Here is a 23,925-nt window from a genome sequence, read left to right as displayed (position 1 = left end):
CGGACCGGCATAGAGGAGGCCAGTCAATATTGGGCCTGTGACCCATTTCTCAAATTATTTATGTTCTAAACTTTCAACTCAACAAACTGCCAGATACTCAACAGGTCGACCTCAATGCCTACCGCAACAAACACAAAATAATTAGAATTGGAAAGGGCAAAAAGCCCCACATTTGCAAAAGGCAGTGTCCAGTTTGTAATTTAATCCCATCTGTTATCTAGTTAACTGCCACTGTTCTAATGCAAAATCAATAGTAAACAGCACAAACAGTCTTGGAGGTTTATTGCACAATTTACAATATATAAATAGCCAACAAAGCCTCAAGACTCGGAGTGTCCACTATAGTGACAGTGCTTAGTATTTTTTCTTTAAACCAATACAGGGGAGACATTGTTGTTCTCTGTGCACAGTACCGTCAAGAAGGCGCTTGCAGAACACACTCACCTGGTGCTGGAGCTGCTGGCATTTGGGCTTTCTGCAGTTGGCAGCTCGTCCTTATTGGGGAGAACAAAGCCTGCCAGATTCAAAAGGTCACTAATCATCTGCCCCTTGATATTCAGGTCCAGCGGGGAGTTCGAATGGAGGCTGTGGAGAAGCAACAGTCACGTTATCTGATAAGTTGACTCTGTGATTAACCTATTCATGTGCCACTACGCCAAGTGTTTTATTGATCAGGCAACAGTTTAGCAACACACACCGACCAAGGGCGTGCATACCAGGTGTTGGAACCTAATGTTGTCAGGTCACCCAGGGTAGCCTGGCCTAGGGTAAGGCAATATCAACAGAGGCACATGTGTAAAGGTTGCAAACCACTCAGCAGAAACATCAAGCAATTCCACTCAAAAATGACGCTACACCAATCTTTGTGTAAAAATACGAGCTGTTTTATAAAAATATTCTTTGCTCTCTTGTCTTCAGATGGTACAGTTCAATACATTTCATTCCAACAGTAGATTTATAAATTTCTTTAAAGTTGCCAAGATATGACACTTTTCAACTTCCCAGCTTAACAACACAACCCATTGGCCTCTAAGGAGCAGGATCTATGCTCCTTTAAATTTAGCTAGACCTGGCTCCTCTGTTTGAGGTTATCACATGAATGATTTCTTAGGTTAAACCCTTCACAAGTGCAGATTAGCGTAGACAGTTTCTCAGCTTTAACCTTTCCCTCTCCTGCCTGAAAAGCAGGGCTATCAAAAAGCTTTAGACAATTCTGTCAGTGATTTCACGTAAACATAGATCAACCTATAACTGTTAGCCCAGAATTTCACAGAGAAGGGGCCACCATCATTTCTTAAACCTTTCCCTCTCACGGGCGGATGGCATTAATCGTCTCAGGAACCCCCAGTAAGGTACATAACTGGTTTCTCATATACTGTACAGAAAAGTCCTCCACCCGCCCTCAATCACAGACTGTCTGCTAGTGCCAATTCCTATAGGTCTGGCTAAATGAAGGTAACTTGGTCGCTGTTCTTAATTTCTCTCCGCTCCTAGCTTTGCGGCGGATTTCCCGCTCTGGCCAGTTCTGAATTGTATGCAAAATCCTTCCGTTGCTTCCCCTCCCTCTCCTCACCTACTTCACTCGCTGCCCGGCTTCTCGCCGGTGGAAGGGCTCCGCTAACGAGAGGGTTCAGTCCTCTCCCTCAGGTGCCAAGGTTCTCAAAGCTGGTTCTCCCGGTGGCAGGAAGGACTACGCCCCCGTCCCCGGTCGGCCGCTCCTCCCGCTGGATTCCCGCGGGAGGAGTACACCACAGACTCCTTCGGCGCTTTCCCTCACCTCACCTTCGCGTAGGCCGAGGGAAGCGCTACTCTTCCTGACCTGCGCAGGAGTCGCGCGTTGACGCCGCCTCTCACCTCGGGGCCTCAGGACACTCCTACCGGTCCCGCCTCCTCTGCGCCGGCACTAAGGAGAGACGCTTCTCTCTCTCCTCCGCGCAGAAGCGGAACCAGGACACCACGGCTCGGCAGCTTCCCTGAGCTTATCCTCCACAAGAGTCAATGATCCGCTGCAGACAGAAACAGGGGGGCACCCGGCTGGGTTGTGGAAATCTACCTCCGCACCCGGTAGGATTTGACAACAATGAGGGTAAGGAGAGTCTCGGGAGTCGGGTTGCTCTGTGGCTCTATCCCTATTAACGTCCCGGTACAGGTTTACCTCTCTGAAGACCCCCAGGTGGGTCAGATCCACTCGCGGAGATATGCCAGAAGGAGGGGAATATGAGAGGGGGGGTCGATTGGGAGGGCTAGATGGTCCTCCCCTTTTCTCTCACTGTCCAGAGGATGGAGCCTCACTCCGTACAAGCTCCTTCTCCCACTCTTTCTTCTGAGACCAGGTGACACAGGTGCCCAGGGTCTCCAGGAATCCCACGCAGCGGGGTCAGGTCAAGTAATCACAAGGAAGGAAGGGTGGTGAATCAATAAGGAAGCGTCCCTACTTGGGAGGTCAACCCTTTGGCTATCCTACCCCCACCTTATGCTACAGCCTGTCCTCCAGCTGACTCTCTGGCAAGACAAAATGGTTGCCCAGCATTCCGCCTTTTATAGGCTGACCCTCAGAGGTCCAGAAAGGACCAGAAGGTTCTGGAATGCCCTATGCTATCCTATGGGACAGGCTCCAGGTGTGACAGTTGGTAGCCACCATTTTGTGGATCTGTAATAATTCCTGTCAGGAAAGGCCTCTAGGCCTGAGGTGAAAAACTATGAGGGCAAAAGAGCACCTATCCCCCAGTCCAACACCCTAAAAACTCTAGTGGACACAAAAAATATAAAGGCATGAGGGGCAAAAAGGGGACAAAATAAATAAATAATAGGAGGGACTACGCAAAGGGCCAGACAGGTCTAACACGCGTCCCCCCCAGCTGAAAGTGGGGAGAGCTACCCAACCCCTTGGGAGTCCTCATCACTAAGGCGGAAATACCTGGAGAGACTGTCTGTATTGGCGTGGTCCACTCCAGGCCAATGTTCCACCCGGAAGTCCATTCCCTGTAGGGAGATGGACCATCTCAGCAACTTGGGATTCTCCCCCTTCATCTGCATCAGCCAACGAAGGGGGCGGTGGTCAGTCTGAACCAGGAAGTGCGAGCCAAACAGGTATGGCCGCAGCTTCTTCAGAGCCCACACCACCGCGAAAGCTTCCCTCTCAATTGCACTCCACTTCTGTTCCCGGGGAAGCAGTCTCCTAGATAGGAAGACTACAGGCTGATCCAGGCCCTCTTCATTCAGTTGCGATAACACTGCCCCAATGCCATGTTCTGATGCATCTGTCTGGACAATGAACTCCTTGGAGAAGTCTGGGGCCCTCAGGACCGGTGCTGCACACATTGCCTGCTTCAGTTTTTCAAAAGCTTGCTGACAAGCTTTCGTCCAAACTACCCGTCGAGGTTGTTTCTTTGAGGTGAGCTCTGTGAGGGGCGCTACAATAGTGCCATACCCCTTCACAAAGCGACGGTAGTAGCCTGTGAGGCCCAGGAAAGCTCGGACCTCAGTCTGTGTCTTGGGGGGTTCCCAGGCCATGATTGCCTCAATCTTTGCCTGCAGGGGCTGCACTGTCCCCCTACCCACCAAGTGTCCAAGGTACACAACCGACCCCTGCCCAATCTGACATTTGCTGGCCTTGATTGTCAATCCAGCTTGTTTCAGGGCCTGGAGAACTGCTTGCAAATGTTGCAAATGGTCCTCCCAACTGCTACTGAAGACAGCAATGTCATCCAGATAAGCAGCGGAGAAACCCTCCATTCCGGAGAGGACCTAATTCACCAGTCGCTGAAAAGTGGCAGGGGCATTTTTGAGCCCAAAGGGCATCACACAAAATTGGAAGTGTCCCTCAGGCGTGGAGAAGGCTGACCTTTCCTTTGCTCCATCTGTCAAGGAGATCTGCCAGTACCCTGAAGTGAGGTCAAAGGTACTTAGGTATTGGGCAGCTCCTAGCCGGTCAATTAATTCATCCGCCCTAGGGATCGGATGAGCATCAGTTTTTGTAACTGAGTTCAGTCCCCGGTAATCCACACAGAACCTCAGTTCTGGAGTGGTGCCCGGTGGAGCGGCTTTTGGCACTAGAACCACCGGACTGGACCAGGGGCTGCTGGAAGGTTCTATAACTCCTAGCTCCAGCATCTTGGCAACCTCACCATGGATGCTGGCCTTCACCTTGTCGGACAGCCAGTAGGTCTTTGACTTCACTGGTGGGCTGTCCCCTGTGTCCACATCATGGGTACACAGGTGAGTCCTTCCCGGGACAAGGGAGAACAGCGTAGAGTACTGCTCCAGTATCTGGCGGCAGTCCTCTCGCTGTTCAGGAGTTAGGGATGGAGAGAGATTCACTCCCTCCACTGACCCATCCTTTTCCTGAGACGAGAACAAGTCTGGGAGAGGTTCGCTTTCCGCTTCCTCTCCTCCATCAGTCACCATCATTAAGATGACCTCGGGCCTCTCATGGTGGGGTTTGAGTCGGTTAGCATGTAGCACCCGTAGGGGCTGTCGAGGGGTCTTAAGGTCCACCAGGTATGTGGCCTTACCCTTCTTTTCTAACACCTCAAAGGGGCCTGTCCAGCGATCCTGGAGGGGACTTAGCTCTCCAGGCTCCATCACCCACACTTTCTGGCCAGGCTCCAACTCCACCGGGTGAGCGTTGTGGTCATACCACTCCTTCATTACTGCCTGGCTGGCCTCCAAGTTGTCAGAAGCATGCTTCCACAACTTCGCCATTTGGCTCCTGAAGGCCAGCATGTAGCTCACCACATCCTGGAGGGGGTTTCCTGGGAGACTTTTCCCATCCATCCTTCACCAGGCTGAGAGGACCGCGTACAGGGTGCCGATACAGAAGCTCAAAGGGGCTGAAGCCCACTCCCTTCTGTGGCACTTCCCTGTAGGAGAATAGCAAACAGGGTAGGAGGACGTCCCATTTCCTCCGCAGGCTTTCAGGCAGACTTCTGATCATGCCCTTCAAGGTCTTGTTGAACCTTTCTACCAGTCCATTGGACTGGGGGTGATAGGGAGTGGTGAACCGGTAGGTCACTCCACACTCCTTCCACATTGCCCGCATGTACGCTGACAAAGTTGGTCCCCCTGTCGGACACAACTTCCTTGGGGAAACCCACTCGGGTAAAGATCCCCATCAGGGCCCTAGCCACCACAGGTGCAGTGACAGTCCTCAGAGGAATTGCCTCTGGGTACCGTGTGGCATGATCCACCAGAACCAGGATGAACCTGTGACCAGCTGTTGTTGGTGGATCCAATGGCCCTAAAATGTCGATGCCCACCCTTTCAAAGGGGGTGCTAACGACAAGAAGTGGTTCCAGGGGAGCCTTCAGCTTCACCCCTGTTTTCCCACTGGCTTGGCAGGTTACACACGTCCGACAGTAGGTGTTAGACTCCACTTTCATCTGAGGCCAGTAAAAGTGGGGGACAAGCCGAGCAAAGGTCTTGTCCTGACCTAAGTGTCCTGCCAAGGGAATTTCATGAGCCAATTCCAGCAGAAAGGCTCGGTACCGTTGCGGGATCACCAAGGCCCTTGATGATCCAGGTAAGGGTTCCTTGGGCTCACTGTAGAGGAGTCCATCCTCCCAGTAAATGTGGTAGTGTCCCGCAACGTCCCCTGCTGCCTGGGCTTCAGCCTGTCGCCTCAGTCCCTCAAGGGTAGGGCACTCCTTCTGGCCCTTACAGAACTCTTCTCTGGTAGGCCCTCCCTCCACATGCCACTCAGCAGGGATGGGCAGGTCCTCCAGAGAAACTACTCCCCCCCCCACGGACTCCTGGTCCACCACCGCAGGTGGCCGATCTGTCACATGGGGTGTGGAAGCCGAAGCAGGCTTCTCCTGTCTTCGGGTCTGTCCCTTTTTGGCAGCGGGTTTGGCCATTGTTCCAGGCTCCAACCCAGGCGAACTCCCTCTCCGGGCAGTCGCAGACCTTGTGCTTACACAGGCCCAGTCAGGTGTACCTAGCATCTCTGAATGCGTCCGGTATTCCACCTCTCTCCAAGCATTGTGTTCCATATCATTCCCCAGCAGACAATCAACTGGCACGGCAGGGCTTACGGCAACTCCAAGTGAACCTGCAACCCCTTCCCACTCAAAGGGAACCTCAGCCACGGGATAGTGGCCCATTCTGCCGTCAGCCATCGCGGCGGGGTGGAGTACATTGGGAATCACCTGCTCTGGAGACACCAGATGACTTCTCACCATAGTCATACTGGCTCCTGTATCTCTCAGAGCCTCCCCTCTCTGGCCATTGATGGTGATCCATTGCCCATACTTAGTAGTATTTGGGGGCACCTGAATCTTAGGAACCATCTCCCGTTCTCCCAGGGACACTAAGGTGACACCCGCCCACTCACCCCCCTTATCTAAGGGCAACTCCTCCCCGAGCGCTACACTAGCTACTCCTGGGGCTTTTCCTCCGGTGGGAGGGGGTGGTCTCTTTGGGCATCTCAATGATAAATGCGCTCCAGGTGCACAGTTATACCCTATTGATCTTTTAATCAAAGTTCATGGGTGCTCTCGAGGTGACGTCTTCCGCTGGTGGCGTCAATTGAAGAATAAACCAGATACGTGTCACCAATGAAACACTGATGGCATCCCTCTGAGGCACACTCACTAATCCTCTAAGCAAGGATTATACCAGTTTACTTCTTTTGTTCAAAAAACGTTTTAATCAGTTCATTTTATATTCATACGTTGAATCACTTTATCAAATTACATTCTTTGATATGTTTTTCTCTCAATAGACATCATTGCAATTCATCCTCCAATGCATTTCGGGTATAAAAACACCCTTCTTCAGGGAGAGGCACTAGAATTCAAATATATATAAAGCAGAAATCAGTATAACATACATATTGAAAGATGGTTGAAAATACACAAGTCTTACAAGAGTGCTACCTGCCACCAACGTGCGTGTAGTGCCTAAAATAACCGTTAACCCAAACATGGGTAACAAAAACATAACTCACATGGATTCCTTTCAGCAATGTACTCCGTCTGTAAATATTAACACATGCTACCAGTTACATAAAACAAGGCTAATCATATGTTGGTTTTAAATGTCCTCAAAACAAGCGACATGTTTACTGACCTTGGTAACATTAATATCCCCTGTTCTTAAGTCCTCCGACTTACTCGATAACATGCTTCATTCAGCGTTCATGGTGCGCGCTAGCGCTTCCGTGTTTAAACAAAGAATTTTGATTGGACCACCTCCCGGTTACCTGATCAATAGTAATAAACAACAGACTTCTACGAAACATCCTTATACTTAATTAGGTTAAATATACATTATGCATTACGGGTACGTTATCCACACATAGACTAAAATGAAATGCGCAACTAAAATAAAAAGAATTACGAAAAACTAATTACGAAAAAATAAGGGACAGTAAAATACGATCGACACTTGTTAATTACAGCACTATGGTTATGGAAAAAGCACAAAGTGCGTGTAACACCTTTCAACGGTACAGGCATTAAACAGGATCACATCAGGAAAACAATAGCCCGCTAGGCTAGAAATATTAGAACATCATTATAGATGACATGCTAACTCAATTCGATCATTGAGCCCGTTCGGCTTACTTGAGCATAGTTTTTGAATCCATATATTTTCTCGTTGCAACAAGTATCTGTTATTGTCTCTTCCTTCCTGTTTATCTACACATTCCAATATGAGAAACTTCAATTGAGAAATGTTATGATGAGCTTCCAAAAAGTGCATTGCAATGGATGATTTAGTGTTCTGAGTCCTAATGTTTGATTTATGTTCTGTTAGTCTGATCTTAATCTTTCTTTCCGTCTTTCCCACATAGGTCTTACCACAAGGACATTTCAATAAATAAATCACGTTTAACGTATCACAGGTTGCTGTGACTTTTAGTTTAATTTCATGACCTTTCATTGGATGATTTAGAACGGTTCCTCTAATGATACTATTGCAGTTCCCGCAATTCATACAAGGTCTTGTCCCCTTGTGTGTTACATTTGTCTGACTCTTGTGTTTGAGAATTTGCCCAATGTTATTTCCACGGGTATAGGCGAAGAGAGGTGGTTCTTTGAAAATGTTGTTGAAATCTTCTTCCAATTCCAAAAGTTGCCAATGTCGTAGTACACTTTTTTTGAACTCCTTGCTTAAGGTTGAAAATTTGGACACCGCCACTATTCTGTTCTCGGTATTCTTTGTGCGTTCTTTCAATAAATCACTACGATTGGTTTCTTTTGCTTTTCTCTTTGCATTTATGATAATTTCCTGTGGATAGACTCTCATGAGGAATCTTTGTCCCATTTCTTCTATTCTTTGTGTTGCTTTGTTTTCATCGGAAGTTATACGTTTTACTTTGGTCATTTGTGAATAGGGTAAATGTTGTTTTAAAGACACCTGATGGAAGCTTAAAAAATGTAAAGTATTGTTTCTATCCGTTGGCTTGCGATAGATGTCTGTTTCAAACCCCCTGTCCGTGATGCTCACTTCTACATCAAGAAATGTGATTTTTTGTATCTGATATCTCCCATGTGAATTATATTCTGTTATCTGCTTTATTAAGTTCCGTGAGTGCGGATTGCAATGTTTCTTTCGTATTTCTCCAAATTATGAACATGTCGTCAATGTACCTGACGATCAGTTTTGCATTTTCCTGCCATTCCTTTTTGCCCAAAATATGTTGATTTTCATGTTGCATCATAAATATATTTGCGTACGCCGGCGCAGCTGAATTGCCCATGGCTGTGCCTACGAGCTGTTGGTACCAAGTATCGTCATATTTAAAGTAACTATGATAGAGTGTAAAAAGCATCAGCTCCATCAAAAATGTTTTCATAGACATTTCCAGTTCGGTATTTAAGATGGCCTGTTCCACAGCTTCAGTGCCCAAAGAATGGGGAATTGAGGTATAGAGCGCTTTAACGTCTGCTGTACATAGGATTAATTTCTCATCTTGACTGATTTCCACTGTCTGAAGTTTGAGGAGGAAATCGGTAGTATCTTTCACATACGTTGTCATTTTCTTGACGGTTGGTTGCAAGTATTTATCAAGCAGTTGACCTAAAGGTTCATGAAGGGAGCCTTCATGGGCAATTCAGCTGCGCCGGCGTACGCAAATATATTTATGATGCAACATGAAAATCAACATATTTTGGGCAAAAAGGAATGGCAGGAAAATGCAAAACTGATCGTCAGGTACATTGACGACATGTTCATAATTTGGAGAAATACGAAAGAAACGTTGCAATCCGCACTCACGGAACTTAATAAAGCAGATAACAGAATACAATTCACATGGGAGATATCGGATAAAAAAAATCACATTTCTTGATGTAGAAGTGAGCATCACGGACAGGGGGTTTGAAACAGACATCTATCGCAAGCCAACGGATAGAAACAATACTTTACATTTTTTAAGCTTCCATCAGATGTCTTTAAAACAACATTTACCCTATTCACAAATGACCAGAGTAAAACGTATAACTTCCGATGAAAACAAAGCAACACAAAGAATAGAAGAAATGGGACAAAGATTCCTCATGAGAGGCTATCCACAGGAAATTATCATAAATGCAAAGAGAAAAGCAAAGGAAACCAATCGTAGTGATTTATTGAAAGAACGCACAAAGAATACCGAGAACAGAATAGTGGCGGTGTCCAAATTTTCAACCTTAAGCAAGGAGTTCAAAAAAAGTGTACTACGACATTGGCAACTTTTGGAATTGGAAGAAGATTTCAACAACATTTTCAAATAACCACCTCTCTTCGCCTATACCCGTGGAAATAACATTGGGCAAATTCTCAAACACAAGAGTCAGACAAATGTAACACACAAGGGGACAAGACCTTGTATGAATTGCGGGAACTGCAATAGTATCATTAGAGGAACCGTTATAAATCATCCAATGAAAGGTCATGAAATTAAACTAAAAGTCACAGCAACCTGTGATACGTCAAAAGTGATTTATTTATTGAAATGTCTTTGTGGTAAGACCTATGTGGGAAAGACGGAAAGAAAGATTAAGATCAGACTAACAGAACATAAATCAAACATTAGGACTCAGAACACTAAATCATCCATTGCAATGCACTTTTTGGAAGCTCATCATAACATTTCTCAATTGAAGTTTCTCATATTGGAATGTGTAGAGAAACAGGAAGGAAGAGACAATAACAGATACTTGTTGCAACGAGAAAATATATGGATTCAAAAACTATGCTCAAGTAAGCCGAACGGGCTCAATGATCGAATTGAGTTAGCATGTTATCTATAATGATGTTCTAATATTTCTAGCCTAGCGGGCTATTGTTTTCCTGATGTGATCCTGTTTAATGCCTGTACCGTTGAAAGGTGTCACACGCACTTTGTGCTTTTTCCATAACCATAGTGCTGTAATTAACAAGTGTCGATCGTATTTTGCTGTCCCTTATTTTTTCGTAATTAGTTTTTCGTAATTCTTTTTATTTTAGTTGCGCATTTCATTTTAGTCTATGTGTGGATAACGTACCCGTAATGCATAATGTATATTTAAGCTTATAAGTATAAGGATGTTTCGTAGAAGTCTGTTGTTTATTACTATTGATCAGGTAACCGGGAGGTGGTCCAATCAAAATTGACTTTATGTTTAAACACGGAAGCGCTAGCGCGCACCATGAACGCTGAGTGAAGCATGATATCGAGTAAGTCGGAGGACTTAAGAACAGGGGATATTAACGTTACCAAGGTCAGTAAACATGTCGCTTGTTTTGAGGACATTTAAAACCAACATATGATTAGCCTTGTTTTATGTAACTGATAGAATGTGTTAATATTTACAGACGGAGTACATTGCTGAAAGGAATCCATGTGAGTTATGTTTTTGTTACCCATGTTTGGGTTAACGGTTATTTTAGGCACTACACGCACGTTGGTGGCAGGTAGCACTCTTGTAAGACTTGTGTATTTTCAACCATCTTTCAATATGTATGTTATACTGATTTCTGCTTTATATATATTTGAATTCTAGTGCCTCTCCCTGAAGAAGGGTGTTTTTATACCCGAAATGCATTGGAGGATGAATTGCAATGATGTCTATTGAGAGAAAAACATATCAAAGAATGTAATTTGATAAAGTGATTCAACGTATGAATATAAAATGAACTGAATAAAACATTTTTTGAACAAAAGAAGTAAACTGGTATAATCCTTGCTTAGAGGATTAGTGAGTGTGCCTCAGAGGGATGCCATCAGTGTTTCATTGGTGACACGTATCTGGTTTACTCTTTGGGCATCTGACATCTCCCTTATAATGTCCAACACCACCACACTCAAAGCAGTGGACAACCCTTGGCTGCTGGCCAGGATGAGTGTTTCTGGGCGGGTTACCCTTAGGGGTGAAACCTGTTCCCTTTCCCTGGAAACTGTTTTGGGGACCTTTAGAGAACTCCCGCTTTTTATCTCCCCCCTCCTTCTTCTGAGGGGCGCCCTGTCCGGCCTTTTGGGAATCCCCTCCAGTCCCCTTTGAGGACACCCGGGTACTTGCCCAGATGTCCGCCTCCTCTGCCAGCTTCCGGGGGTTGGTCAGCTTGCTGTCCACCAGGTGCTGGCGCAGCTCGGGAAAACATTTCTCGAGTAGATGCTCTTTAAGAAAAAGGTCATACAAACCCTCATAGTCCTCCACCTCACTGCCCTGTACCCAGCCCTCCAATGCCTTCCTCGCATAATCCAGGAAATCCACCCAGTTCTGGGTGCTTAACTTGTGGCTCCCCCTGAACTTCTGGCGATACTTTTCCGGGGTTAGCCCAAACTTTCTAATCAATGCTAACTTCATGGTGGGGTAGTTGGTCTGCTCCTTCGGTTCTAAGGCTAACAAGGTGTCCCGACCAGTAGGAGGCATGTACTTATACAACCCATCCCCCCAGTCCTTTTCCTGGATCCCATGGGCTCTTAAGGAGACCTCATAGGCAGCCAGCCACTTAGCTATGTCATCCCCTGACTATAGCTGGCAACTATATCCTTAGGCAGGTAGGGTCTGGACTCCCTGGTTGGTTCTCTGGTTTCGCTGCCACCATTTGGAGAGTTGGCGAGTCCTAACTGTAGAGCCTTGAGTTCTAGCTCTTTTAGTCTAAGCTCATGAGTCATCCTCTGTTCCTCCCTCCCCTGTTCTAACTTGGCCAACTCCCATTTCAGTTGCCTCTTTTCCCTCCAGTCTGTGAGTTCCGCTTCGGTCAAGCTTCCCCCGGAGACACTACTGCCCCCCCCTAGAGGAGGTCATTGGTCCTGGGAGTAGGTTTCCCACCTCAGGGTGGAATAATCCCTCTACCTCTATGACCGTGTCCCGGTCTGTCCCTTCATCCTCCTCCTTCCCTTCTCTGTGTGCTTCCACCCAAGCCCTTAAACTGGTCTGGAGTTCCCCCTTCTTGGCACCACGCTTAAAAAACACCCCCATTTGTTGGCAGAAATCTTTTAGCTGGGCCACAGAGTAAGTGTCCAGTTCTTCCAGCGCAAATTCTATTTTTGCAAAAGGCAGTTCAAGGTTACACACACAAGAAGAATAGAATTACAAGGGCGACCTGAAGCTACCTCCACCCCACCACCAGGAATTAATTTGGAAAAAGCAAAAGTAAAAAATTAGGAAGGCCGCTAGGAGAAAACTCCAGGTGTAGGTTAGTGGATTACTCTCAGTTACTGCAGAGTAGTCGCAACCACAGTCAATATCCCACCGCTAGACACCAATTTGTTGGAACCTAATGTTGTCAGGTCACCCATGGTAGCCTGGCCTAGGGTAAGGCAATATCAACAGAGGCACATGTGTAAAGGTTGCAAATCACTCAGCAGAAACATCAAGCAATTCCACTCAAAAATGACGCTACACCAATCTTTGTGTAAAAATACGAGCTGTTTTATAAAAATATTCTTTGCTCTCTTGTCTTCAGATGGTACAGTTCAATACATTTCATTCCAACAGTAGATTTATAAATTTCTTTAAAGTTGCCAAGATATGACACTTTTCAACTTCCCAGCTTAACAACACAACCCATTGGCCTCTAAGGAGCAGGATCTATGCTCCTTTAAATTTAGCTAGACCTGGCTCCTCTGTTTGAGGTTATCACATTTAAAGGAATGATTTCTTAGGTTAAATCCTTCACAAGTGCAGATTAGCGTAGACAGTTTCTCAGCTTTAACCTTTCCCTCTCCTGCCTGAAAAGCAGGGCTATCAAAAAGCTTTAGACAATTCTGTCAGTGATTTCACGTAAACATAGATCAACCTATAACTGTTAGCCCAGAATTTCACAGAGAGGGGGCCACCATCATTTCTTAAACCTTTCCCTCTCACGGGCGGATGGCATTAATCGTCTCAGGAACCCCCAGTAAGGTACATAACTGGTTTCTCATATACTGTACAGAAAAGTCCTCCACCCGCCCTCAATCACAGACTGTCTGCTAGTGCCAATTCCTATAGGTCTGGCTAAATGAAGGCAACTTGGTCGCTGTTCTTAATTTCTCTCCGCTCCTAGCTTTGCGGTGGATTTACCGCTCTGGCCAGTTCTGAATTGTATGCAAAATCCTTCCGTTGTTTCCCCTCCCTCTCCTCACCTACTTCACTCGCTGCCCGGCTTCTCGCCGGTGGAAGGGCTCCGCTAACGGGAGGGTTCAGTCCTCTCCCTCAGGTGCCAAGGTTCTCAAAGCTGGTTCTCCCGGTGGCAGGAAGGACTACGCCCCCGTCCCCGGTCGGCCGCTCCTCCCGCTGGATTCCCGCGGGAGGAGTACACCACAGACTCCTTCGGCGCTTTCCCTCACCTCACCTTCGCGTAGGCCGAGGGAAGCGCTACTCTTCCTGACCTGCGCAGGAGTCGCGCGTTGACGCCGCCTCTCACCTCGGGGCCTCAGGACACTCCTACCGGTCCCGCCTCCTCTGCGCCGGCACTAAGGAGAGACGCTTCTCTCTCTCCTCCGCGCAGAAGCGGAACCAGGACACCACGGCTCGGCAGCTTCCCATAGCTTATCCTCAACAAGAGTCAATGATCCGCTGCAGACAGAAACAGGGGGGCACCCGGCTGGGTTGTGGAAATCTCCCTCCGCACCCGCTAGGATTTGACAACAATGAGGGTAAGGAGAGTCTCGGGAGTCGGGTTGCTCTGTGGCTCTATCCCTATTAACGTCCCGGTACAGGTTTACCTCTCTGAAGATCCCCAGGTGGGTCAGATCCACTAGCGGAGATATGCCAGAAGGAGGGGAATATGAGAGGGGGGGGGGTCGATTGGGAGGGCTAGATGGTCCTTCCCTTTTCTCTCACTGTCCAGAGGATGGAGCCTCACTCCGTACAAGCTCCTTCTCCCACTCTTTCTTCTGAGACCAGGTGACACAGGTGCCCAGGGTCTCCAGGAATCCCACGCAGCGGGGTCAGGTCAAGTAATCACAAGGAAGGAAGGGTGGTGAATCAATAAGGAAGCGTCCCTACTTGGGAGGTCAACCCTTTGGCTATCCTACCCCCACCTTATGCTACAGCCTGTCCTCCAGCTGACTCTCTCTGGCAAGACAAAATGGTTGCCCAGCATTCCGCCTTTTATAGGCTGACCCTCAGAGTTCCAGAAGGGACCAGAAGGTTCTGGAATGCCCTATGCTATCCTATGGGACAGGCTCCAGGTGTGACAGTTGGTAGCCACCATTTTGTGGATCTGTAATAATTCCTGTCAGGAAAGGCCTCTAGGCCTGAGGTGAAAAACTATGAGGGCAAAAGAGCACCTATCCCCCAGTCCAACACCCTAAAAACTCTAGTGGACACAAAAAATATAAAGGCATGAGGGGCAAAAAGGGGACAAAATAAATAAATAATAGGAGGGACTACGCAAAGGGCCAGACAGGTCTAACACCAGGCAAGCAGCTTTTACTCACACCCAGGTATTTCCACAGCTAAGGAAAGGTATAAAGAGGGAAGTGGAAAATATTACACAACCATTGTGCATAAATTAACCAGGATTTGCAATGCAATAGGTCTCACATTTTTTAGAGCTAATTGCGTTGCAATGCAAATGTTTTAAAATTAAGACCATCACAGCATACTGAAAACTTTAATTAAGCAAAACACAATCCGTTCTTTCGGAGGGCGGGTTCTTTTTGCTCCAGTGATGCTTTGCCAGTGATGGCATAGTTTTGGCACAGTGTGCAGGAAGGTTCTGAGCCGCACCCTCAGCCTACAGAAGAAATACTGCGGTGGGTGGGCTGAGGGGGTGGACTGCGCCTTTGCCTCTTATGTCTTCTGCACACATGGAGGGGCTAAAACTGCAATCTGACCATAAGATTTTGAAAAGAAACACTCCTGAGAAAGTATGAGGGAGACGTGCACCTCCCTGAAACTACAGCAGTCATGTATATTTAATGACTCATAGACAGACGGAGGGCAACAAGATGACCCTCGTGCACAGAGCGTGTGGGTGCAGCCGGTTAAGATCTCTCTGGAATGCTCGCAGTTGCGAGTCTACAGGCGATGAGTGGGCGGGACTGGAGTCAGGTCCGGCCCCTACCTTTGCCTGCAGAAAAAGCCAATAATGAGGAGGAAGTGGGCGGACAGGAAGTAGTTCTGGACCCTCCAACATTTAGGTGCAACTATAGGAGGGCCAGGGAGCAACAAGTGAATGGGACTAGAGGACACCCTACCTTGCGGCTGCTGCAGGGGACACTCAAAGCAGCATAAGGTGCTGATGCCGCCCCTCAGCAGGGGCAGACAGGGAAAAAATGGTCTATAAGCTAGGAGAGTGGCCTAAAAGGAGTGTTCTTTTGTTCCGCCCCGTAAGGTGGCATTGAGTGGGCGGGGCAGAAAGACTCCTTGCACCCCCTACACAGCAGAAAAGATACAGTTGGGCTAGCAGTGCAATAGAAAGCAAAGGGGTGTGTCTGCAATTGTTGAAGATTAAGCGATGCATGCTTAACTTTATGTTAAAAAAAATACAATATTTTTTAAAAAGAGTTGGGAGAGCTGCGCATAAGAAAAGAAAAGTGCGCGGCCACCATTGTTGTAGAGAAAGCGCAGCGTTCCATGCTGCTTAAAAAAAAACATACAATATTACATTTAAAAAAGTCAGGAAAACGTGTTACGGAAGTGGGACAGCGTGTTTTGCCGGCAACAGCAGCTAGGAGAAAGTCAATAAGAAAAAATTGCTCACAAACTGTAAATAAAACATGCCGAGTAACAACACATGTAAGGGTGCAGTCCTTGTGGGAGGTTACAACAGGAGATACTAAGGAGGGACTGTTGCAATGCCATCTTGTGCCCTGGGCACTACCATTTTTGTTGTGGACTGGTACTGATGGTAACTGAATGACCTTCCCTGGGTTTTGCCTAACCACACCCAGGGCCAGTGCTATGCTGAAACCACTAATAATACAGTGAAAACACCTACACACACTAGGGTACACTATGGGTTAGTGTAGCACTATGATTGGCATGATCTACCCTATACGTCACTAGTACATAATAGGGCAGGGGGTTAAAACTACCTTTAAGTCCCTAGTATATAATAGGGCATGGCAGTTCAGAGGCCAGCAGCCTTTTTGCCTGCAATTACTTGTGTGCACTTCTGAGCGCGGGAGGTCATTTTTAAAGCAACCCTATGTTGCAGAGCTGCTTTTGAATGTTAACTGTGCCCAAACTCGACCTTGGTGCTAGGGGCACTTAAAAATTGATAAACTACAATATTTGGGCATTTTACGTACCCCCAGGTTCTCCTCTTGATTTGCACCATCAGGCCCAGCATTGTGACTGACTGCGCTTGCCGCATTATCTGGAACTACAGCACTTTGGATGTACTTTGTTTCAAGAGCACTAAAGTGTGGACACCCTGCAAGCGACAGATTAACTTCACCAAGAGTCCCCTGCCTGGAGTGCATGGACCTATGGGCTTTGGCCAGGTGCATTGTGGGAATTGTCATCCCAAACTTTCCAGGACCATCTTGGGGCTTTGAGACCCTTGGATTGTGTCTTGGACCCTTCGAACCCTCAAGAGGAGCTTCAGGAAGAAGTTCCAGAAGTTTGGAGCAACTTTGGGGAAAAAACTCCGTAAGGTGATTAAGTGTTTTATTCTTCAAAAATTCTTAGGTTCCCTATGGATAATGTTACTTGCACAGTAAACATCTGTTCTTGGCATGTACAGCTGTAGATTCACATGCTTTGCATACTCCTGCCGTCTAGTGTTGGGTCCCGATGTTTGCAAGTTGTTTTTCTTTGAAGAAATCTTTCCAGTCACAAGGTACGTGAATACTCCTTTCGGTGATAGTGTGCATGGGCATCAACTCCATTGTTAGATTGTTTTCCCGCAGAGAGTGAGAATGGAGTTAGTAATAAAGAATTGAGATGTCCATACGTATATATGTATAATAATAGAGAACTGCAACAGTTACAGGTACCCGTAGAGGCGGATGTGACTCTACAGATGTACATGCCAAGAACAGATGTTTACTGCGTAAGTAACATTATCCATTCGAGGCATGTGAGCTGTAGATCACATGCTTTGCATAGATTATACAGCAGTATTCTCCCAAAGCAGTGTCTAACCTGTAACTGTTGGGAGTTGTTCGAAACAGGGTTCTAAGTAGTGCTTGGCCCACATTAGCTTGTTGTCTCACCAACACATCTACACAATAGTGTTTGATGAATGTCTGCGGTGTAGGCCATGTTGCAGCTTTACAAATGTAAACCATGGCGATGTTTCCTAAGAAAGCCTTTGTAGCCCCTAATTTCCAAGTGGAATGCTCTCTAGGGGGTATAGTTAAAGTTCTTTTTGCTTTTGCATAAAAAGTTTGAATGCATTTAACAATCCACCTGGCAATACCGGACTTGGGGATAGGATTGTCCTTCTGTTGTGGTGCAAAAGCAACAAAAAGTTGTTTGCTTCTGCAAAATGATTTTGTTCTCTCAATGTAATATAAAAGGGCTCTTCTGACATCTAATGTGTGTAGGGCTCGTTCTGCCACAGAATCAGGTTGAGGAAAGAATACTGGTAATTCAACCGCCTGATTGATGTGAAAGGCAGATACTACCTTAGGTAGAAATTTGGGGTTAGTACAAAGAACCACTTTCAGGTGCTTCTACCCTGCCCCCTTTTTGTGTTCTACACGTTTGTTTTTCTGCTTTCTTGTGCCTCGGTCTACCGAGCACAAGATGGCAGCCAACACTTCCTGGTTTGAAGTGTTGAAAGCCAATGAGCTTGCAGCTTGTGCTCGAGAAGTTTTAGAACTCAAAAAGGGGGCAGGGTAGAAGCACCCTGACCCCCTAGGCCTGCTCAGGGGTTCCCACAAGGACCTCCAAGGCAAAAATAATATTTTTTTGGGGGGGATATGGCGATTTTTTTTTTTTCTCGCCTTGGCGGTCCCTGTGGGACCCCCTGAGCAGGCCTAGGGGGTCAGGGTGCTTCTACCCTGCCCCCTTTTTGAGTTCTACACTTTTTTTCTGCTTTCTTGTGCCTCAGTCTACTGAGGCACAAGATGGCCGACATCCATTTCTGTTTTGGAGTGTTGACAGACAGTGGCAGCCAATCAGCATGAAGCTCGTGCATGGCAAGGTGCGCGCACCGTGCGCGCTTATAGATATATAATTGATTTCAACTTTAATTTTCTCAGGAACTACTGGAGGGATTTACACTATTTAACCAAAAGCGTGATCTGCGTACCAGACTCTACCATTTTGCCAAGTTTGGTGTAATTCCGTTCAGCGGTTCGGGCTGTAGCCGTGCCTAAAGGTCCTATGGAAATTAACATGGGGAAAACACGTTTTGGGACCCCCCCCTTTTTTCTCGGCCCCCGCTTGACGAATCTACCCGAGACTTTCAAGGAAGGAGCGCAGCGGAGCTGGCCAAAATTTTGAAAAATTACAAGCAAATTCCTCAACCGGCGCCAAAGTTATTCCCAATAGAATGTTGCGGATTTCCTATGTAACAAGGTCCTAACTATAACTACCTATATATACATATATATACACATACATAGGATCACACATGTTTTGAAAGATTCTCATGTATATGATTATTTAAAGGTAACCGTCTGTTGGAGTAAGGGATCTTGAGAACCACAAAATTATTATTATTAAGCAGGTATCAAGAGATACATCATGAAAGGTGGGCATTAATGCAAAGCACATATGTGTACTTGTTGTTTCGAGGCTCCGTTTCCTAAAGCACAAACCTTTAACTTGGAACTGTCCAGAGTTAATGCATGTCCAACAACCCACACACTTGGGACATGCACTAACTGAGTAGCTTGGAGTTAAATAAAAAGGCTTAACAAAGTGCAGTCACATAAAAATAGGCTCACTTCTGTGCCGTATGCAAACACCTTCATGATATCGCAGTCGAATCCAAACTGAAATTCTAGTATCCAATGCCCGACAATAGATTTTTCGGAATTCAGGGCCCCAGACTCTTATGTGCCATCAAACCATCACAATCCATTAAAAGTCAACCTGTTCTAACCAGGGCTTGGACTGCTGACCTGCCTTTGGACGTGCAGTAATCATGTAATGTTGGCAAAGGACCCACTCTGAATACACCATGGCCAGACCACCTGTGTTCAATATAGAGCCCAATGCCACACCTGTTGATCGTTAAGGCCCATTCTCAATTTAACAGGACCAGCTCAGTCCCCTCTAATCCCAATAACAAAGCTGATGATGCTGTGGTGAAGGTAACCGCGTCAACAGAGATCCAATTCACAGTTTAAAATCCAATTGGGAGATACGCTGAACTGGTAATAAAGACGTGCAGGCCTACCTTGGTGATATGTTAACTTCCAGGATCCATGGCTTGAGATTTTCATCCAGCATGATATCGAACCCGAAAAGCTCGTGGCAGCAGTAGGGCCGTCGCAGATACATCTTTGCCAAACTGTTCACATAAGGGTCAGACCTGTGGAAGCAAAGACACAGCTGCTTATAGACGGGATAACAGGACTGCCTTTTCAGTTTTCCTTTTTGTCCCTACAACAAATAAGGTATTTGCCTTTGGTAATGCTATGTCTGATACATACTCCAACTGCAGCTTACTTACCTTGTGAATCTAAAGAGGCACCAGAAGGATCTGAAAAGTCTTACAATAGCTCCCGTGAGCCAGCAGGTGGGGACACAGGTTTCCGTCCTACCTCACACAATGAGAGCATGGAAGAGGATACAGGCGTCACCCAGCACTGTCAGTTCCTCTTTTTGTGGCATTTTATTGGTTCTAATATGGAATACATCAGTCATCTAAATTCATCAAGCCTCTTGTTACTGGACAGCCCATTGTCTTTGAGATGGGACTTAAGATTTCTTAATTCACACAAAGTAAATCTGGTATGAAAAGTAAAAATGAAAGAAGGAAAAGAAGAAGGGAAAGAGATGGTGATAGGCCAAAGCATGTTGTTTTAAGGACAAGAACCCTTGCTCACCTAAAGGTGGCATGCTTCATCACAGGGTTCCCTCCTCACAGCAGTTCTCCAAGGTGCCTGCTGTGGGTTATGAATCACTATCGGCGAGGAGCGGAGGTGTTTTCTTAAGGATGAGGTGTATCAAGGTTCTGAGTGAGGGGCAGAGTGCACAGGACAGAATCGTCAGGTCTGATCATCCTTGAGGATATATTTTTCCACATTCTGTTGGCCCCTGAGGAAAATACTGTGGGGCCCGAAATGCATAGGGCAGTGTTAAACTTCGCTGTATAACTCACAGATGAAGCGACAAGCAAGTATCATCATCAAAAGAATGTTGTTATAATTGCAATATTGATATTTTCTATCTAAATCTGATTTTTGGGAAATCGTTTGATGTGATTTGAACATATATGCAAAATCAATTCAAGTAATTGTAGTTGAAAATTCTATTACTTTTCGAGTTGTTTTTGTTATGTATGATGTTATATACATACAGCAGTGCACGCAGGTTTTTCAAGCAAATTTTGACTTGAAACATTTCTGCATTCATACAATAGGGTGACGGGTAGTTCCCTAATCCTGCGTGACCAGCATCATTTTGATTACATTGACCATCATCTTGGTTACGACGCAATACAAGGTGCGCGCCATTCACAATACAATTGTGTCTCTCAAAAGATATAATATCCACATGTGGCCAATGTTTTTCAGTTTCCCAGAGCCTCCGCTTCAATGCTATCCTCAGTAGGGGGTGCCATAAAATATTTGCCCCTTTCTGGTACACCTCAACTTATTTTCCTAGTGCTCTACATTAGTGCCGGTCTTTTCCTTGGTTGGAGATTGTGGCACATAAAAGTATTGCAATCCGTTTGTAGTTGGTTCAAGTCTTGCGCTGAGATGGTAACTGGGTATTCTTGGAAGAGGTCATCTAGGAAGTATGCTCATTTTCAACTTGGTGATTCTTCCCAGCAAGAAGATAAAGAGGGAATTCATATTTGTAGGATGCTCCTTTGAATTCTCAGGAGACTGGATAGTATGCAGCGGCGGCTCCTTTGTTTAGGTGGAGTGCAGCCACACTACTTTCTGAGCAGTGAATAAACGAAAAATAAAATGGTAATAAAACATTTTATTTTTCCTTGCTATCCCCGGTATGCAGATTCAAGGGCGGGGCACGGCTGTCCTGATTGACACGGAGAGGAGGAGTGGTACGCACTGCTACAAGTGTGCGATATGTGCACTTAGGTTTCTGCAAACCAGCTGTATTCCACAGCCGTGTGGATTAACAGCACAGAATCCCTGTGCCTGAGCGAGCGTCAAAAAAGCCCACCCAGGCCAATCCCCAAACTGCTCTCATGCTGGGTATAGGAATGAAATGCTAGGTATAGCATGAGAGCCGCGTCTGGAGTGGATGGGGAGTCTGTGTCCCAGGGGCTGCTGGGAGCAGGATAGAGGAGCACTGAGGTGCAAGGTGGCCGGCAGCATCAGGTAAATCTTTTATTTATTTATTTTTTACTCCTGCACCTCTCCCGCGCTCCTCCGCGACTCTCCCACCCCGCCCCACGAAATTTTATTTGTATTGGCCACCAGTGATAGTTTGTTTTATAAATGCTCTGTAAAGTAGGTATGATATGTACTTGTGGTACACAATGCTTTTCTTTGCCCACTTACATGGAAGGGCATTCCTAGGATAAATCATAGATCAACAATGAGTTGGGACCGCAAGATTTTTGATTTGCTAACGTTTACTTTGAACCCTGAAACATGGTCATAGACTGGCAACACGGATGTTGCAGCCAGAACAGATTTATGCTAAGGGCCACCAACATGAGAATGCTTCTCTAGCAGTGGTGGTTCACAGAGCTGCAAAGGCTACTAGATTTGTAACTCCGTGTTAGACCTGTCAGCCCTAGGGTGGCCTTTCCCTATTTTTTTCGCCCTTGCCTCATTTTTCCCACTTTTTTTGCTGGCTTTAGGTCTCCGAGCACCTTCCCATTGCTAACCAATGCTAAGGTGCAGGTGCTCTCTTCCCCCAACATGGCTGCCACTGACCCCTGCTACTGCAGCGTGGTCTTTTTAGGCGCACTCTAGTTGCCAGGAGCTGGCTGGAACGCCTCAACATTGTTGCCATACCAGCCTGCCTTTCCTGTCCATAGCTAGACTAGGGAAGCTCCTGGAACCTTCTAGAATAGGGGCGGAGTCTGTTTTTGCCACCTTAGAGGGTGGTCACCTGACCTGGGTATATATAAAGGAAAGGAGGGAAAGTTTTCAGTCAGTTGGGGCATCACTGACCTGGGGGACCCTACGCAGGAGACTTAGGCGGTAGGGCCTAGTCAGAAATCTATACCACTGGGGGTGACAGGGTTTAGGCGCTGCCCACCAAGTTGTGTGAGGAACACTGAACTAGCCCACTGATCTGGCCCGGCGGGAGGGGAACCCAGGGACCACCTGCAGTGACCTGCTGAGGAAACTTGTCAGCAGCCTTCAACTCAATACCCCCCCCTCAAGAAACTGTCTACCAAGGGCGCAGGAACTATCTAGCGCCAAGAAGAAACCCACCTGCGCTAACCAGGACTACTGGGGATCAACCAGGTACCGGGCTGCGAAACCCTTGTGCCCCTCTGCTCCACCTGGGCCCCTGCCCTGACCTGTCTGAACTGCTAACCTGCCTCCAATTTAAATAAACTACCTGTGGAGCGCACTGCCTGCCTAGCGCTAGCCCCCTGGACTTCCTGTCTTGCCCGAACTGCCCTAACGTGCCCCTCAAGCGCTCACCTGCTGTGTCCTGATAGGCGCTGCCAATCAGCGACCTGTGGTGGCTCCAGAGCTCCTTATTGTGTCCCCAAGTGTCCTGTGAGCGCTGCCCTTCACCTCAGCACCCCGCTGCGCCCATACTACCTGCGGTGCCGACACTGCAGGAAACCTGCCCCCTCGGTGGCCCCCGGTAGCAGGAGAGGGCCGCCGCCGCCGTGTCGCTGAGGGCCGCGCCCGGCCCAAGAGTGAAGAGACCCCCCTCGGCGGCCCCAGGTAGCAGGAGAGGGCCATCGCCGTGTCGCTGAGGGCCGCGCCCGGCCCAAGAGTGAAGAGACCCCCCTCGGCGGCCCCCGGTAGCAGGGGAGGGCCGCCGCTGTGTCGCTGTGAGCCGCGCCTGGCCCGAGAGTGAAGAATCCCCGCGGCGGCCCCCGGAGCCTGAGGTAGGCCGCGCTAGGCCCGGAGGCTGCCATCTCCACTCTCATTAGCCGCGACCCCGCCCCTACTGCTGCCAGATTGGCTTGCTGGGCCAAACCCCCTCAGGCGAGGTCGCTGATTGGCCTGACGTCGGTAGAAACCCGGTCGGCCCGAGAATCCTCAAAGAGGGGGCCCGGAGGAGCGAGGGCCCCCTCCGACGTGCTGCACCCCTGAGGCTGGCTGTAACATCGGCGCTGGGGCACGGGTAGCCCGGCTGCGCCCCGCGACTGCCCCCACAGCGCCAGCCCCACCGGAGAGCTCTAGAAAGAGCACGAGCCCTCCCCTAGCACGCCGAACGTCCGCAAGGGCCTGGGAAGGGCCGAAGAAACCAGGTAACCGCCGGGGAGGAGGGCAGAAGGCCACAG

The 23,925-nt window shown here is 47.5% G+C and overlaps 1 protein-coding gene across 2 annotated transcripts in view; it reads right to left on the bottom strand.

Annotated features, from left to right (window-relative positions):
- TTLL4 (tubulin tyrosine ligase like 4) overlaps window positions 1-23,925 on the bottom strand; it is a 411,567-nt gene that overhangs the window by 104,854 nt on the left and 282,788 nt on the right. For both annotated transcript variants that reach the window (XM_078679201.1, XM_078679202.1), the window contains 2 exons: window positions 19,705-19,839; window positions 445-585 (listed from right to left, as the gene is read on the bottom strand). In XM_078679201.1, coding sequence (XP_078535327.1) covers window positions 445-585; window positions 19,705-19,839 — 276 coding nt within the window. The remainder of the gene's footprint in view (window positions 1-444; window positions 586-19,704; window positions 19,840-23,925) is intronic.

The sequence above is a fragment of the Lissotriton helveticus genome, chromosome 3_1, assembly GCF_964261635.1.
Source record: "Lissotriton helveticus chromosome 3_1, aLisHel1.1, whole genome shotgun sequence".
NCBI lineage: Eukaryota > Metazoa > Chordata > Amphibia > Caudata > Salamandridae > Lissotriton > Lissotriton helveticus.
The sequence above is the reverse complement of the archived record's forward strand: the minus strand, read 5'-3'. Positions and strand labels throughout refer to the sequence as shown.